Genomic DNA, 17282 nt, shown 5'->3' on the forward strand with positions numbered 1-17282 from the left:
AATAGATGGTGGCTGACTTAACACCAAAAAACGTGTCTACACCATCAACGAAAAAATTATGACGGAAAAAGATGTTTCCATGAGAATGGAGAAGCTAGTGAAGAAAACTTTGGTTTTTACAGTGTAAAATAATAAAACTATTTTCATTTTAAAAAAAAAACAGTTTTACATCAAAAGCTTCATAATCTGATTTATACACAGTTCAATCTAGTTATTGAGTTTTCGAGAGAACCATGAGATGAGAACACTCTCATACAATTCTTGTTTTCTGTTTCACGGAAAACGCTTAGCCGATTTCGGATTGTCTTGTTGATGATCCATAGAGTGTACTAGTACTTGAAATGCATACTATAAGTAGTAGTAATGTGTGGTCGTCGAAGTCATGACAGACCATGGCCGTATCCATGGCCGTATATGCGTTTTTCATAACTCCTTTGATGAGGTATTTCTTTATCATACTTGAGTAGCTTCGTTAAAAGAAAAGATGGTCTTGTGGTTTCCTAAGCGATTTTGCATAAAAAACAAATAGTGTCGGTATTTTGATCACCTTTTCCATTGTGTCTCCAGTTGAGAGACGATCTTGCATCGCCATCTATGTAATGATCGCGAACTTTGGGGTAGTTTGGAAGAATCATACACTGGTAAACCAATTGCAAGGTTGTAAAAATAATAGTATTACTCCATGAGTTTGCTTTCCAACTTGTTAATTAAAAACCATATTTGAATACAAAATTTAGCAATTATAGAGAATGTTGTAGAATTACAATAACTTGAGGCCAAAAGCTAGAACCAGTGATATATGTGCACATCATGCGGTCTCAGATAACCCATACAACAATTGAAATGGATACATCTCTTATTATCTTATAAGTAAACAATCTCAAATTAAAGTATGTTTGAATCTCTCAATCTTTTTAGGGGAATAATCTTTTATAGGAACCAAAAGTTTTGGACTTTTTGGACAAGGTGGATTGGTGAAGAACATTGCCGGAAATGTCATAGTAGATGAACTTAGTTTGAGAGTGAGTGATGTGAAGAGACATGAAACCTTGCCCGTCGTAATAAAGTTTGAGTTCTTTTGGATCCCATGGCAAAATAACTCCTCTCCAGGCCTTTGATCCTCCTCCACTTGTCAGAAATTGAATCTCACTTCACCGATTTGAAACAATGAATTATTTAGCTTTTGTTTTAATAGTAAACATTTAAACTTAACCAAATGTTTGACCCAAAACTCAATTAAGTTCAAATAAACTGATTTAGTGTTTTTTTTCATACAATAATGTAAACCACCACCTCTTTTTGATTAAAAGAAGATGTAAATAGAGTTTTACCTGTCAGATCCAATGTGTTGCAAGCAATGATCATGTCCGTTTATATACAAGTCCACTTTATTCTCCTTCAATAGTAAATAAAAGACCACAACAAAGTACTAAATAGAGATATAAAAATAATAATAGTAATAATAATAAGAATAATAATAACAATAATAATAATAATAACAATAATAACATGCAATGATCTTTTTTTGAGCGTTAAACAATTTACCTCCAGAATAGGAAGAAGTTGATCGACTAGGTCTTGGGTCACGCCATGTTGACCTGCGGTTTTGATGCCATGATGCCCCACGACAAATTTCCATGTGGCACGCGACTTTTTCATCTCTAAATCTAAATCCTAATGTTTCAATAGCAAATGTTAGAATTACCAGACGATATCAAAATCAAGATGGAGATGTGTGATTATTAATCTTTCAGAAACAAAATGTATTACATGTAAGAGGTTGGAGATATATTTATCCCTGGGTAACACGTTGCTCCAGTCGTAAGTGTGATCTTCTGGATCTGTGAAATATTTTTCTACAAATGGATTTGTGTCCACGAAGAAAAACTCCACCATTCCTATAACCACCAAAACAATTATCAAATGGATTTTTGTACTCTACAAAGAGAAACAACCACAGGGAGCTAGCTTGTTCAATATTACTATAGCTCGAATTTCAAACTTAAATATGAGTTTAGACTTACCAAGGCAATGTATATTATGCAACAGTACATTTCTGTTTGAAGGCCAGTTTAAAAAAAAAAACAGTACATTTCTAAGTCAGAATCCAAGAAATCTTTTGTGTCTAATCCAACATTACCGTCATTAACCTAAATATAATGGATACATAAAAGGAAAAAGAAGAAGAAAAATGAACCTGAGCATAAGACAAAAGATCTGCGACAAAACCATCTCCAATCTTTTTGGGTAAGAACATGACTTAGTTGTGCTGAAACATTTCCTCTGTAATCATGGTTCCCCAAAACTGCAATAATATCAGAGTTTGAACCCACGTTTATTATTCAGAGATATCACAGATAAGTATTAGTCAATCATTAAAAGGATGTCTTTTTTTTTTGTGCGACTTCATTAAAAGGATGTCATATTACCAGAATACCACTGTTTTTGGAGACTAGGATGAGTGTAGATGTGAGAGAACGAGGCTTCAAAAGCAGGATCAGTGTCTCCTTTTAAACCGTCGTCATAGAAATTATCTCCTAGTGATATCACAAAATCTATGTCTAGTTGCTCTCCCACAATTCCCATCTGCCATTTTTCAAAAATCTATTATTATAAAAGAGTGTTTGCTTCACTCTCATGAAGCCACATAGAATGCCAGCTAGATAAGTTGGACTCTCTCGCTTCGACACGTGTCGCATAAGTATGAAACCCGGCGTTTCATTGCAGAAAAGAAACGAAGGTCGTCTCTTCCACTTCGTGCGATGGCGACTCGGCGCCGTTTGCGTTTCTTCCCACGATCTGAAACGTCTGAGTTAAGGCTTCGTGTTTAATCCCAGTGATTTACTCCCCCACATGTCGTCTTCAATACTTTGTTTCGATCTGAAAGGCGGTGTTTGTTCTGTATAAATATGTGTGAGTATTCATCTCCTTAATCTCATCTTATCTTCGTATCTCCTATATTTTTTGCCGGTGTGGACTTGCTCGGATCTCTCTTTGTCTGATGCCTCAGTGGTTCTGTGTTGGTACTCTATGCCCGTGGTGGAGGTTTTCTGGTCTGTTCTGGTATCTCTCTATGAACTTGGAAGCTTGAGCCTCTTCTCGCCTCTCTCGGTGGTGGTTTTGTGCCACCGAAGGTTTATTGCGGCGAGTAACCCTTGACGGTGGCTTATTCGTTTGTTTCTTTAAGGTTTTTGGTCGCTGGTTTACTCGTTGGACTTTGCCTCCACAGATCGTTCCTACTTTCTTTTTTTATTGATTATTTCATTATTCTCTTGAGTTCTTTTGTTTATCAATTTTAGCTAAACCTCTCTATGTTTTTTTGGTGTTTTATTTATTCTTACATGCAAGGACTGCAAATCTTCAACGGGTCAGAAGATTGTGAACTGAACCTGATCAACAAAAGCCAAGCTAATCACATGAGATATTTTGGTCAGGGTCAACAGCTGTGGCAAGTGGAATGTTTTTGCTTATAATTTCATCGTATATTTTTAAATTAAAACCTCAGATTGGAGACAAACTAAATTTATAAATGGAACTGTTCGTTTTGTCTTATCCTTGCAGGCTTGGATTGCAAACTTTTAAAAGAATGTTGTTCAAGCAGATGCGAAATAGAAGTATTCAGTCAGACATTTAGAGTTGTGTAGGAAGCATGTAGCTCACGATTTGTCTCACTTTTTAAAGGTAATTCTTTTGTCTTCTCTAATACATTGCAATATATGTCTCTAATTTGCTCTAGATTAATTATTATTTGGGTCTGATTAATATTTTATTTCTTAGATTTGGTGCAGTGCTCATGAATATGTAGAACCTAATGTGGTACTTGAGAGAGGACTCGAAAGCTTTCTTGATAAAGGTATTTTCCAGTTTCTTAGTTTAATGCTCAAAGCTTGACTTTTTTTTTTTTTTTTTTTGTAAACTGGCTACGGTGCAGAGACTTCATAGAAGAGTTATTGGCCAAAACAAAATTGTCATAGCTATTATCCTGGCGATCCTACGTCCATGTGTTGGGCTCGAGAACCCAAACCGCCAAATCCAATGTTATGAATTTCTTAAAAGTATTCTATGTACTTTATCTTTTGTGTAGTATTTCTTTTCATTCTACTTAATTCTACATATAAAATCACTTGGTTGTATTCGCTGAGAACATATTTGCAAACTGTGCATTTACATAATGTAGTTATCAGTTCTCATATTTTTCTTTTTTCCGGTGACAGTCAATAGTATTTCACCGTAATGCATTTAGATAATTCAGATTAGCCAAGTAAATAACTCTATGAAGCTAATTCTTCACAAGTTGAATAAATTTAACCCTAGATTTAATAACCAACAAAACGTTGGTAAGGGTTTCACAAGAGTATGGTTAGCCTCTACAAGGCATTCCAGGATTAATAAAATTAATAAATAACATCAGAATCATTCTATTAACAGTATTTTCAACAAAATGTTACTACCTAAACTTACCCAACAACAACTACATCATGCAACAACAACAAAAAATGAAAAATTGAGTTACTTCCCGCGGGAAGTATTTGGTATTTTCCGTTTCTTCGGATGATAAGATGGGTCAACTATTTGCTTCATTAGTTACAACAGTGGCACCTGCAGAATCCGCTATTGGATTAGCCATTTTTTTTATAACTTTCCGAGTCCAAGAGACTTTTGTTGTAAAATTTATTAATAGCATTCAAGGATAATATAAAATTATAGTAAAAAAAATGTTCTAACATGATATATATATGTATAGAGTAAATTATATTTTCGGTAAATCATAGTCTAATAAATCAGCAAAAATATCTTTTAAAAATACAGTAACTTTCTCTAACCATACAATAAATTAATTATATATAAGGAAGCCATTATTAAAACTATTCTAAATTTAATAAGTGAATTTTATTTTAGAAAACCTAATAAGTTATTGGGATAATATTTTTATTAAGTCCATAAATATAATAATATATAAAATATTCAGTCATATATTTATTTAAATATTGATAATTAAAATTATGTTTTGATTCTCTTTTTTAAACAAATAATTTTCAATTATGCTGAATTATATATTCATGTTCAATTATTAAAATATGTAAAATAAACAAAAAATACAGGTACATTCGATATATACAAAATATAAAATAAACAATGTTTTGAGTATTAAACTTTACCACAACAATAAAAACGCAAATCTACTTACTATATATAAAATTTTGAGCAAATATTTAGGAAAATGTATACCATTTTAATCATGAAAATCGTGTCATGCTAATATAAACTTTTAATTTCTAATAAGACTAATAAATAATAAATAATAAATAGGTTTAGTTTGATATATGCGAAGATGATATAAAATGTGTTCTCATTATAAAAACATTGCAAAAAAATAAAAATAATAACTAAAATAGTATAATGTCATAAAATATATTTGACAACAAATAAAAAAAACAAAAACAAGTTAGAAAAATAAACGAACATCAAACAAACGTTAAGTAAATAAATATAATACCTCTCATCACTTAAAATTTTCTACAAGACAAAAATCATTATTATACACATCTCTTGCAAATGAAAATCTAAAACACAAACCATAAAATCATACAAAAAATAAAAATCTAGATAACAAGTAAAATATATCCAGCCCGTAGGGCGGGCCAACCCTAGTTTATTATATAGATATTTTTTTGTAAGGACATTTGATCATGTTGAGGTTTTCTAGAATTTAACAATATCTGGCTGCACTAATTTTTTATATTAAATCTACAATAAAAGATAATATTGAATACCAAACAAAAGTCGTCGTAGTTAGGATATTTTAGATTTATTTATTTGTTTAGTTTTATTTTGAATCAGAACTTAAGCTTCTTTCTTTCTATCACTTAGGGAATATGCTTTGTAATGAAACGTATCAACTCTTCAATTACAAGGATATTTTCAGGAATATGTTGTTCAATTCCCCGAAAAAAATGATTTTTTAATCAATTCAATGTCTATGTATTGCGTAGAATGAATGACTTCCTTTTTCTTTTTTTGAGCAACGAATGAATTCCTATTATGAAGAATTGTACGCACCATACAAATAGCTGCCCAAAGGTTGAATGATTTAATGGAAAAAAACAAACAACCATACATATTAAAATAAAAACACGTTTCCACTAAAAATCAAACCTAATCATTTTGGTGGTATATACAGAACATAGTCCTGATATAAAATAGTGCATTTCTATCCTACAACCAAACATCAGAAACATCTATTGCATCCTTCAAGTTAATTTTAATCTTTTTTTCATTAACCATTCTGTTATTGTATTTGCAGCCTTGAACAGGCATGTATATGCTTTTACACTGTCGAACGTTGTAGTCGTGTTTTTCTTATATTACTGGTTACCTGATGAGCAACGAGAGATTGATTAAAACCTCCTTGTCGTCCCCAATCTCCGACGACCAGAATATTCAAAGAGCCATCGGATTTCGTCACCGGATGATCCAACCTTTCAAGCTTTGACAAAGAACCATTGAAGAAGATGCATAGAATAAGAAAAATCAAACGTACGCTGAACATCTTCATCTTAGTTCTTCTTAATTGTTTTCTCTGGTCTTAAGAAAATCAAGAAATCCAATGTTTATATTGAGAGAGAGAGAAGTCTAGGTGCCAATTAATATTAGATGAATTCGTAAGGAAATCATGGTCCATAAATTATTGAAGAAGTCATATAATCATTTTACTATGTAAATTAACAGGACTTTGAGTCTTTAAGGAAATTAAATACAATACAGCTTTTGCTTATGTAATATAATTATTTAAGGTCTGGGCGATGCTCGTGTATTTACGCGTTTACGTCAAAGTGTTTATCTTCCAGATTTTTTTCTATTCATTTCTAATTATGTACATATACTTTTCCCTATTCATGTATGATTGTATGGTATTATTCTTGGATATTTGATGCATGAATATAATCTTTGAGATTTTGAAATAACTAGTAAAATATCCTTGTGGCCATTTTAAAAATCACAAAAAATTAAATAATTTCAAATATCTAAATATAGTGGAATAATATACTACTAATAAATTATCCAAAATATTATACACACTTTAACCCAAAATCAAAAAGGCAGTGCGCCACGAGAACCATGCGTATCTGCTATGCATATAAGAAAATGAATGAAATAATAAACAAGTTAAGGGGATAGACATATGTCTTTAGTTTACATGTAAATTTCCCTGTCTCAAACTTTATTAGCTGGAATAGTCACACATCATAAAAAATGTTTATGTCACGTGAAAAACCACCACCAAATATAAAAACAATGAAATACTAATATGAATATTTGTTTCTCAACTTTTTGTAATCAGATCGTTTAGATATCCGTATAAATCCCCTTCTTATAAGTGTTCCATCGATGCAGAACGCGACCATATCCATCGTAAAAATCTACTCGCAGTTCTGCTTCCGATAGATAAACCGACATGAAACCTTGTCCATCGTAGTAAAACCTCATCTCTTGCGGGTTCCACTCATTCACATCCCCTTTCCACGCCTTTGACCCACCGCCACTTGTCATAAATTGTATTCCACTGGAGATAACACAAAACATGCGTACCGTTTTGTTTTTAACCTCTTACGTTACATATAGAATCCACAATTAATAGATGAATTGATTAATGCAAAGTATGAGTCACCTGTTAATGCTGCTTATGTGCTCCAAGCAATGATCATGCCCGTTTATGTACATATCCACTTCATTAGCCTAATTTTCAAGAAATCAAAGTCTTTCATGTTTAATATTACGCAGTTTGATTTTTATGATAGTAAAAGTTACCTCAAGGATAGGTAAAAGTTGCTTTTCAAGCTCTTTCGTGATACCGTGATGACCTGCACTTTTGATTGTGTGGTGACCTACCACTACTTTCCATTTCGCCACTGATTCATGAAATGACACATCGAGATCCTATAATTGTATATATCTTTGACAGAGTGATTATTTTTATCAATTTTTAATAAAAAAGATTTTAAAATAAGATAATGACTTAGAAATATCTATTAATACTATTTCAATATAGAATGTCAAAAAGCTAGGGTGTGAGAGAGTACAAAGTTGATTACCGCTAAGAGATTGTTAAGATACTTGTTTCTTGGTAATACGCCGCTCCAATCATAAACATGGTCCTTTGGTTCATCAAAATATTTATCTACGAACGGTGTTGTGTCTATGAAGAAAATATCGACGATATCTACAAAAAGGATAGTTTGAAGTAGTTATTATATATTTCAAAATGAAAATGATATTTACTTTCTGTTGTTAAGTTAATTACCGGCATTAACAACGTAAGATCTTAAACAAACCCATCGACAGTCCAAATCCTTCAGTATCGGGCTGAGTTGTGCATCGACGTTACCTCTATAATCATGATTTCCTAATACTGGTAGTAGATAGAAAAGAGTAAAAAAGTATTTGTAAAAACCTCGTTATAAAAAAGAAATATAAATGATATTTAGTTCAATTTGTTGTCTTAATTTCAGTTGGAAAATATAGCTTACTTACCATTATACCATGGCTTTTGTAAGCTGGGTGCTGTGTAAATATTGGTAAAAGAATCTTGAAATTGACAATCATATGGACTTGTTATTCCGTCATCGTAAAAGTTATCTCCAGTCGAAATCACGAAATCGATATTTAAATTCTTTCCTGTTTTTCCCATCTGAACAGAAAGAATTATATTTCCTCTGTTCTAAAATACTTAATGTTTTGGATGTACACGCAAAAATTAAAGTATACACTATTTTTTAAATAATAACACTAAAAATATAAATTAAAATTAATTCAGCCAATCCTTAAAAATAAGTATAAAACATCATTAATCACATAGTTTTCAATAAAACTAAAACTAATATAAACATATCAAACATAATCTCTTTTGAAACATCAAAAAATCTCCAAAACATCATCTATTTTGGAACGGAGGGAGTAGTAATCAATATTGATTAGTAAAGTAAATAAAAAAGGGTAATATATATGATATGAAAATAATAGAAAACAAAGATGACGTATACAAGTAGAAATAGAAGATGCAATGCAAATAATTTAAGATTATTAATTATCCCCGCAACATTTTATTTTTATGCAATTTTAGTGAATCCCATTAACACGCACAAAAGAAAAGTTGCGTAAATAACAAAAATATATAAAAACATCATTCTCCTCTCCAACCTGTTATTTAGACATCTAATTTTAAAATATCAAAATTTTAAATAAGACTGAAATTACGTTTTACATGCAATAGTCGGTTTATTAGTAATTGTTATTATTATTATCGGTTACTTCAATAGCCTGATCAGTAATTTACTCAAGAATGCATTAGACGTCAAGAAAACACAATATTACACGCTTCTCTCGCTTAAGATATCATATACTATTAACTATTATATGATTTATCTAATCATCTTCGTCTTTTCTTCTAATTCTTCTCAGTTCTCATATCAGTTCTAACCAGTAACCACGCCGTATAAAAGAACTTGAAATGAGCCAAATTAGAAACAAGGATGAAATATTGATTCTTGATAAGGCATACATATATATGTATATACCTATGTTTACGTACCTGAAGAGCTACTTGAGACTGATTGTAAGAACCTCTTCTTCCCCAGTCGCCGACAACGAGAAAACTGAGTGTACCATCGGATTTTGGTGGTTGCACCAACCGTCCTAGCTCCGCCCTGGAGTTATAGATCGATAATAAAATGATCAAACAGAAAACAGAAGATGAGAATTTTACGGGCTTATCTCTCATGGTCTCCATTGAGAGACGAGCTAGGGGGTGCTGGTGGTGGTGGATTTTTGTGTTGGTGTGGCTTTGTGTATTTATAGGACTTATGTGGACAGATTTTTAAAAAATTAATCAATGTAATGATTGTGAAGTTTGTACCTCATAAACGTGTATATGTTAGGTGTTTTTTTAAACTATATGTTAGGTATTTAAGAAAATTTATAGGATGTAATAGTCACTAGCTAAAAACGTTGATCAAATCTTTATTTCATAAACTCACTGCTTGATAGTTTTTTTTTTGTTTAACACTGATTGATAGTTTTACATAAAAAAAAGTTAAAAATCATCATGCTGCGAATGATGTAATAGTCACAAGTTATATATTTGTCTTTTTGTTTAGTGCTCGTCAAAACTTTATCATCATTCACCGCAAGATGTAATAGTCACAAGTTATGCCTCTCAATCGTCTAGATTATTCCTAATATTTTTTTAGAAATTATATATATAACGAATTTCCCTCAATATACTTTACAATAGAACTGCATAATTATTTGTAAATTACATTTAGATTAATATATCCACACATAGCTTTCTTTTGATTTCATAGAAGGCCAATTAAAAACATCATGATTGAAATTAAGGGCGTAAGTATGTTATTTATGTAGTTTTTATTTTTTATTTTTTGCTAGAATGTTAATATCATATAAAATGAACAAAGAACTTACAAAAGAGTTCTAGACAAAATGTTTCCAAGGCAAAAAAATAAAACAAGGAAAACATTACACACACCTAATAAGGTAAAATTAGAGAGATAACTGATCAGCTTAATCGCAGCCACAAAGATAGAAGCGCAGAGAACTCCTTTTTGTGTCGTCTGCCAAGAATGATGTTCATTATCTCACGATCAAGAGACTTGAAAACCGACGTCGCCGGGATGACGATATGGTTGTGCAGAGTATGGTTTCGCTGTCTCCATATATGGTATATAGTTGTTTGAGCTGCAATCTTCCTCATAAGAGCTGGAGCTCTGCTTGAGCTCTGTTTGATCCATGAGAGAAGCTCAGTCCAGTTCAAGAAACCAGTCTGCGAGGAAAAAAATCTGGATAGCACCAATCTCCAAATCTCTGCGCTGAAACCACAATGGAGCAAAATATGGTCCCTTGATTCATGTCCAAATAAACAAAGAGGACAAGCTGTTGGGATCGCCATGTTCCAAGAAGCTAGCCTTAGACGGGTGGGAAGACGATTTAACTGAGCAGTCCACATATGAAAGGCGTGTTTGGGGACACATCCTTTAAACCAGACCAATTTTGACCACTCTTTTTTAGATTCCATGGGTCTACATTCATTCCAAGTTTTTGCTGTTGAGAAAACCGTGTCCCTGAGTCCATTTGTTAACCAGTAAACCATGTCTGCAGAGGCGTTTTGAGTTGGCAAGGTAATGAGTGTGAGATGAGCATGGAGCAGGACCTCATTATCTGATCTTGGAGATGGGAGCAGCCAAGCATTTTTAGAACATGCATCAGGAACTGATGCGTTGAGAGGAAGCCGAAGCCTCCTAGTGGCGTGCTCTCCAAGGAACTTAATTAAAGGTCCTAAGGGTGTCCAAGTGTCGTACCAAAAACTGATCTTCAGACCATTCCCCACTTCCCAACTTATAAACCTTTCCGCAAGAGGCCGAAGCTTCAGCAAATCCTTCCAAGCCCATGAGTCTGAGTCTTAAGGTTGAATTGCCCAAAAAATTGTGTTCCTCAGGTTATAGAACCTGTGCCAGTCAGCCCAAAGAGACGGTTTATCCGAGAAGAGCAGCCAAATGAATCGCATGATGAGGATTATGTTCCAGTTAGAGATTTTTCTAAGACCAAGACCCCCTTCATCTTTTGGTAAGCAGATTGTATTCCAAGCCACTTTAGCAAGTCCATTTTTTCTATATCACCAGACCATTGAAATCTAGAGCATAGGGACTCTATCTTCCGAATGCATCCTTTAGGTAACCTGAAAGTTGAAATCCAGAAGTTAATCATACCAGCAATTACCGAGGCTAGTAATTGTTTCCTTCCTGCGAATGATAGAGATTTTACAGCCCATGATCTGAATCTTCTTACTAAAGCATCCAGGAGAGGTTCATACTCTGATATCTTCAACTTTCTAGACATAAGAGGTAATCCAAGATAGCGAATAGGTAGTGAACCTAACGTGAAGCCATAGCATGCCATTGCGTTAGCTTCAATTTGGTTCACCCCTGCGCAGAATAGCTGAGATTTCTTAGGGTTAATTCTTAGGCCAGACCAGGAGGCGAAATCATCCAGAGTTTCACTCACTCCATGCAATGAAGAGCTACCTCCATCAAAAAATATCATTACATCATCTGCGAACATCAGATGAGAGACCTTTAGTTCTGAGGTTCGAGGATGGTAGTGGATGTAACCAGTGTCGAATCTGGACTGGAGAAGACTAGAGAACACTTCCATAGATAACACGAAGAGATATGAGGATAGTGGGTCTCCCTGTCTCAGTCCCCTAGAGCTTGTGAAATGCCCTCCAGTACTACCATTGACTGAGATTGTGAAAGACGGAGTACCGATACATTCGTCGATCCAGTTAATAAACCTCTCGAGGATATCAAGAGCTCGGAGTGCTGCTAGAACAAAATCCCATCTAACAGAATCAAAATCTTTCCTAAGATCCACTTTCAGCATTGCCTTCGGTTCACTCACTTGTCTGTTATATCCCTGAACAATATCAGTCGCCAGCTAAACATTTTCATCAAGAAGTCTGTCTTGCAAGAACGCTGATTGGACTGGAGAAATAATTTGAGCGAGGATAAGCAAGAGTCTTGATGCCAAGATCTTAGAGATTACCTTATATATTGTGTTCAGGCAGGAGATCGGTCTGAAATCTGCTGCGGAGGAAGCGTTTGTGATCTTTGGGATGAGGACCATTGTGGTTTCATTCCACTGCTTTAGCATTGAACCAGATGAGAAAAATTCCTCTACATCATCACAGACCTCTGATCCAATAATATCCCAACAACCAAAGAAGAACTCCGCTGAAAACCCATCTGCTCCGCAAGTCTTATTTCTAGGGAGCGCAAAGAAAGTGTCCCTGATATCTGCTCTAGTAAACCTCATTGTCATAGCCATTTTCTGCTCATTGTTGCATTTAGTGGGAAGTAGGAGGTTGATATCGCCTTGGGTAAACATACATGGCTCAGACTGTCCAGTTAAAAAAGAGGAGAAGTAGTGAATACAATGGTTCATTATGCCAGCCTGAGTGTCAAAACGTTCACCTGATGTAGCGATGAGGTAATGGATATGATTTATTGCCCTGCGAGCATTTACCATCCGATGGAAGTAGGCTGTGTTACCATCTCCATTTACCAGCCATAGAACCCGTGATCTTTGCAAAAAGAAGTTCTCTTCTGCTTTGACCAAGATCTGCCATTTTCTCTGGGCCTCAATCTCCAGCGCTGCGTTTGATGGGGACGGGTCAGCCAGAGTTTCCGCTTGGAGGTTTATCAAAATCTCATGTGCTTCTTTCACTCTCATCTCAATCCCAGAATAATTTTCTCTGCTGAAAACTCTGATCTCCTTCTTAAGTAGTTTTAGCTTTCTCGCGAGACGGAGCATCGCAGATCCGACCACGTTGAAGGAAAACCAGTGATAGCAGACCATGTATTTAAATTCTTCATTTTGCAGTAGGAAGTTGTAGAATTTGAAAGGGGCTTTCGGTTTAGTTGATTCGAGCTGCAATGTTACTCCACAAGAAGCATGATCCGAGAAGTCATGCTCTCCAAACGTTGCAAAAGCAATGGGAAAAGTGGCTTCCCAAACTTCGATAACGAGGATACGGTCTAACTTCTTTGCAATGGGTTTTATGGGATTCTTGTTCCACCATGTAAACAGGTTCCCTCGGTATGTTAGATCGTCCAAGCCAGCAGTGAGAAGGCATTCTTTGAAATCTCTTGGCTTCCTATCAATGTTCTGACTTACAGCTAGGGAGTGTTCATCAGGGTGCCTGATTTGGTTAAAATCTCCTAAAACCATCCAAGGCGTAGCCAACGCTTCATTATACGCTGCGACTTCTTCAATCTCTTTCCATAACTCCTTACGAAGATCTTCAGAGTTAGACGCAAAAATTATTGATACTAAAATCCAAACTGAAGCATCTGGTAATAAAAGAACTTCACACGTTATCATCTGGAGTGATTTCCTTATGACAGCAACTTGCACACTAGGGTGCCAAACTACCCAAATATTTCTCAAGTCTGAGAACTCATAGTTATCTTCAAACAACCAACCAGGTAGCGTTTGAGCGATTAACTTGCAACTCTTTAGGCTGCTTAACATGAGTCTCGATGATCCCACCGAAAAGATTCATATTATTCTTTAACCAGTATTTAAATCCGCGTCGATGGCTTGATATATTGAAGCCTCTGACATTCCAGCAAAAAAGGTTTGTACACATAAAAAATTATTGAGATTTGGGGTCCTTGCCCCGCTTGCCCTTCTTGTTCTTTTTCTTTTGTTTTTTCTTTGAACCAGGTGTTTCGAAACTCGACTGCTTCTCTGTGATGCTTCTCTCCATCTCTGCCTCAGAAGAATCGATATTGGAAGAATCTGTTACTACTCCTGCTGATGCGTACTCCTTATGAGTAGCCAAAGTCCCATGGTTGTCACCTGTCGAGCTATGGATCTGCTTTCCACTACCTTCTGCCTTTTCAGTGATCTCCGACTTCCCTAGAGTGGATTCCGAGAAGGGGATTACTAAAGACTTGGATGTTCCAGCAGTAAGGATCGGGTCAGGCTTTAAGACATCTCTGCTTTTAGCTCTACCTCTTCTTGACTGAGATTGTTTGGTCTCTACTGTAGGAGGTTTTTGACAGGTTTCAGATGTGTGAGTCCTGGAGTTGCATCTATTACAAAGGATTGGTGCGGCCCTACAGTGTTTCAGACTGTGACCGATTTCCTTGCAGTGAGAGCATACCGGTGGCATCCATGGACTAGAAACCTTCACTCTTCTTACTTCACCTCATCGGAATTGAGCATTCACCGCTTCCGGCAGTGGGATACGAGGCTCTATCAGAGTCAAGACCTTTGCTACCTCTAAATATGTTTTGTTGGCGGTTGAGGGGTGTAGAAGTCTGGGGTGACCAACCAATCCCGCAATGTGCTCTAGAACTTCTTCATTGAAAAATTGCAAGGGAACACCCCTCAGTTCTAACCAGATAGGTGCGGAAGTTAGCTCTGGTTTATCAGGTGTAACCCCTGGTTCCCAATCAACTACAAACATTGTTTGTCCCTCTATCTGTCAAAGTCTTTGGTTTACCACTCTTTTTCTCGTCGCAGCGTGTGGGATGCGGAAAAGAAATGAGTTGCCTTCCATCTTTGAAACGCTGATGTCTCTGTATTTTTTTGCTCCAGATCCCATTTACAATATTGTGAATTGTGCCTTGAGATGGAGGCTCATGATAAAACTGACCCAGAATGAAGCATTCCCAGGCCTTCTTGTTTTTTTCTATGACTGAATTAGGGATGCGCACACAAGCTTCACCTGAGGGTAACTCGAAGGCTTGTCCCTTTCTCTGCAACGTTTTGACTGGTCCCTTGAAGAGGCCTGTCCATTTTTCTGTTGGAGAGGATTGCTTCTCTTCCACTTTCCCCGGAGTAACCGTAACTGCGGCTTTCACGGAGATTGTTGTTTCTGAGGGAGCATCAGCTTCCTCCAGTGTTTCGGAATCTGTCACTGGTTGCTCTGGAGTGGTTGAGGGATCAACTGTCACAGGAACAAGAGCTTCTATGGAATCAAATTTTGAGTCTTCTTGGAGCAGAGGTGGGTCCAACTCCATGGAAACTTCATCAATGAGAAGTTTTGGCGAGACAATCGCCTTTGGCTTCTCAGGGATAGGATTTTGTGTCGGGAATTTGGCTTCTCCTTCAGCCACTAGGTTGAGCGGAGGTATGATGTCGGGGGGATCTGACGGTTGCGAGCCTACCGAGGAGAGGGAGATGGGGCTGAGGGGCTTTTTCTTCTCCATGAGATGGGGATGGCCTGAGAGGTGGTGGGATTTAGGATTCCGACGTCTCAAACGACGCCGGAGAACGACGGAGAAAGCTGTCAGTGTGGCTGAGCAAGACCTAACCTGAGTCGCCTTTTTTTGCTTGCGCATAAGGCGCGTCACTTATCTTTACTTTTAGATACTATTTTTACTATAGTTATGTAGTTAGATCATGATTAACCCGGAGTTTTTAGGATGAGGTTATTAACGGAAGTTAAGAAACAACTTCCATTAAAAACCCCACTTTAAGAACTCTGGATTAATCATGGCCTAAGCCATGCATATAAAACTAAATGGACTTTAGGAAATTACGTGAAACATTTTTCGTTTAAACACGTACGTAACGAAAAGGCGCGGTAGACAGGGTTGGACACTTGGACCTATAAGAATATGTTCCACACACAGACACATGTGACGTGTGGCGTATGCTAACTTGGTCCTTATACGAATTCGACGGATACATGAGATATTTTGGTATTTGGAGAGTGGAATTATATATGAAAATATTGTAACGAGTATTTTTGTTGGTCATCATGGGATTTAAATAGTTCTATAAAATCAAGATAGTCAGATATCGATGTTTGCATCTCCACCATATGAATTGCCATACCGAGCCAAGCGGAATCTTGCGTCGACCCATACCACACCATTGTTGTCATGATATTCAATTATTGATATATTTTTGTTCATGTTTTTTTTTTCTTTTTCTCTTAATAAATAAAATCCAGCTAGACATCAATACAAAAATATAATAATCCAAAAGTCATGTGAGAGCCTGATGAAAACATCCAAAATTTCAATTATTTGTACATCCTCTACCTATACATATTAGTATACATCTAAGTACACATTAGATTGGGACCACGCCGTGATACGCAAATTAGTGATGTGCAAATTAAAAAAATATCAAACTAATGGATAATATATAATTATTATATGCATATTAATTAGGTTAAAATTATTTTTAAAATTATGATTTAATTTTTGATAAGAAATTAATTAAAATAAAATGAATTCTAAATACCATATTGCTTAAAGTTAAATATAACTGATGAAATAATTTGTTTTGATCAAATAACTGATGAAATAATTTTTTTTATGAATTTTACCAAAAAAAAGGATTTATAACCTTTAAAAACAAGTTTACATTAAAAGAAATCTTATAACGTCAACTATTTTAAATTTTTCTTAAAAGTATTTTTCTACATGTGTTAAAATAAACCATAAATTCTGTTTAGTTTGATTTCAAATTCTGTCACGTATTTGTGTTAATGAAAACGTGTTCTTCTTTTTTTCTTTTGACCATCAATTTTGTGGTAGTCAACCAGTGGCAGAGCTAGAAACAAAATATTGGGGGAAAGAAACAAATTTCAACGGGGCAACAACAGCTGAGTAATGAAACTTTGGTGATTTAACTAACAATTTTGATAAATATTAATTTTGTTGGGGGCAGCTGCCCCCCCCCCCCCC

The 17282-nt window shown here is 35.3% G+C and overlaps 2 protein-coding genes across 2 annotated transcripts; both read right to left on the minus strand.

The window, feature by feature from the left end:
- Positions 1–893: 893 nt before the first annotated feature.
- LOC106305884 (purple acid phosphatase 7-like) lies at positions 894–7048 on the minus strand. The gene is made up of 7 exons (XM_013742295.1): positions 6377–7048; positions 2430–2586; positions 2198–2305; positions 1771–1898; positions 1546–1674; positions 1332–1396; positions 894–1149 (listed from the first exon to the last, which is right to left on the minus strand). The coding sequence occupies exons 1-7, from the start codon at positions 6554–6556 to the stop codon at positions 915–917; spliced, it is 1002 nt and encodes a 333-aa protein (XP_013597749.1). The 5' UTR covers positions 6557–7048; the 3' UTR covers positions 894–914.
- Positions 7049–7139: 91 nt separating this feature from the next.
- Positions 7140–9839, minus strand: LOC106305883 (purple acid phosphatase 8). Its single transcript, XM_013742294.1, has 7 exons — positions 9590–9839; positions 8533–8689; positions 8303–8410; positions 8094–8221; positions 7810–7938; positions 7670–7737; positions 7140–7564 (listed from the first exon to the last, which is right to left on the minus strand). Exons 1-7 carry the CDS (start codon positions 9785–9787, stop codon positions 7348–7350), a joined length of 1005 nt encoding a protein of 334 aa, XP_013597748.1. The 5' UTR covers positions 9788–9839; the 3' UTR covers positions 7140–7347.
- Between the last annotated feature and the right edge of the window lie 7443 nt (positions 9840–17282).

Source organism: Brassica oleracea, chromosome C7 (genome assembly GCF_000695525.1).
Source record: "Brassica oleracea var. oleracea cultivar TO1000 chromosome C7, BOL, whole genome shotgun sequence".
NCBI lineage: Eukaryota > Viridiplantae > Streptophyta > Magnoliopsida > Brassicales > Brassicaceae > Brassica > Brassica oleracea.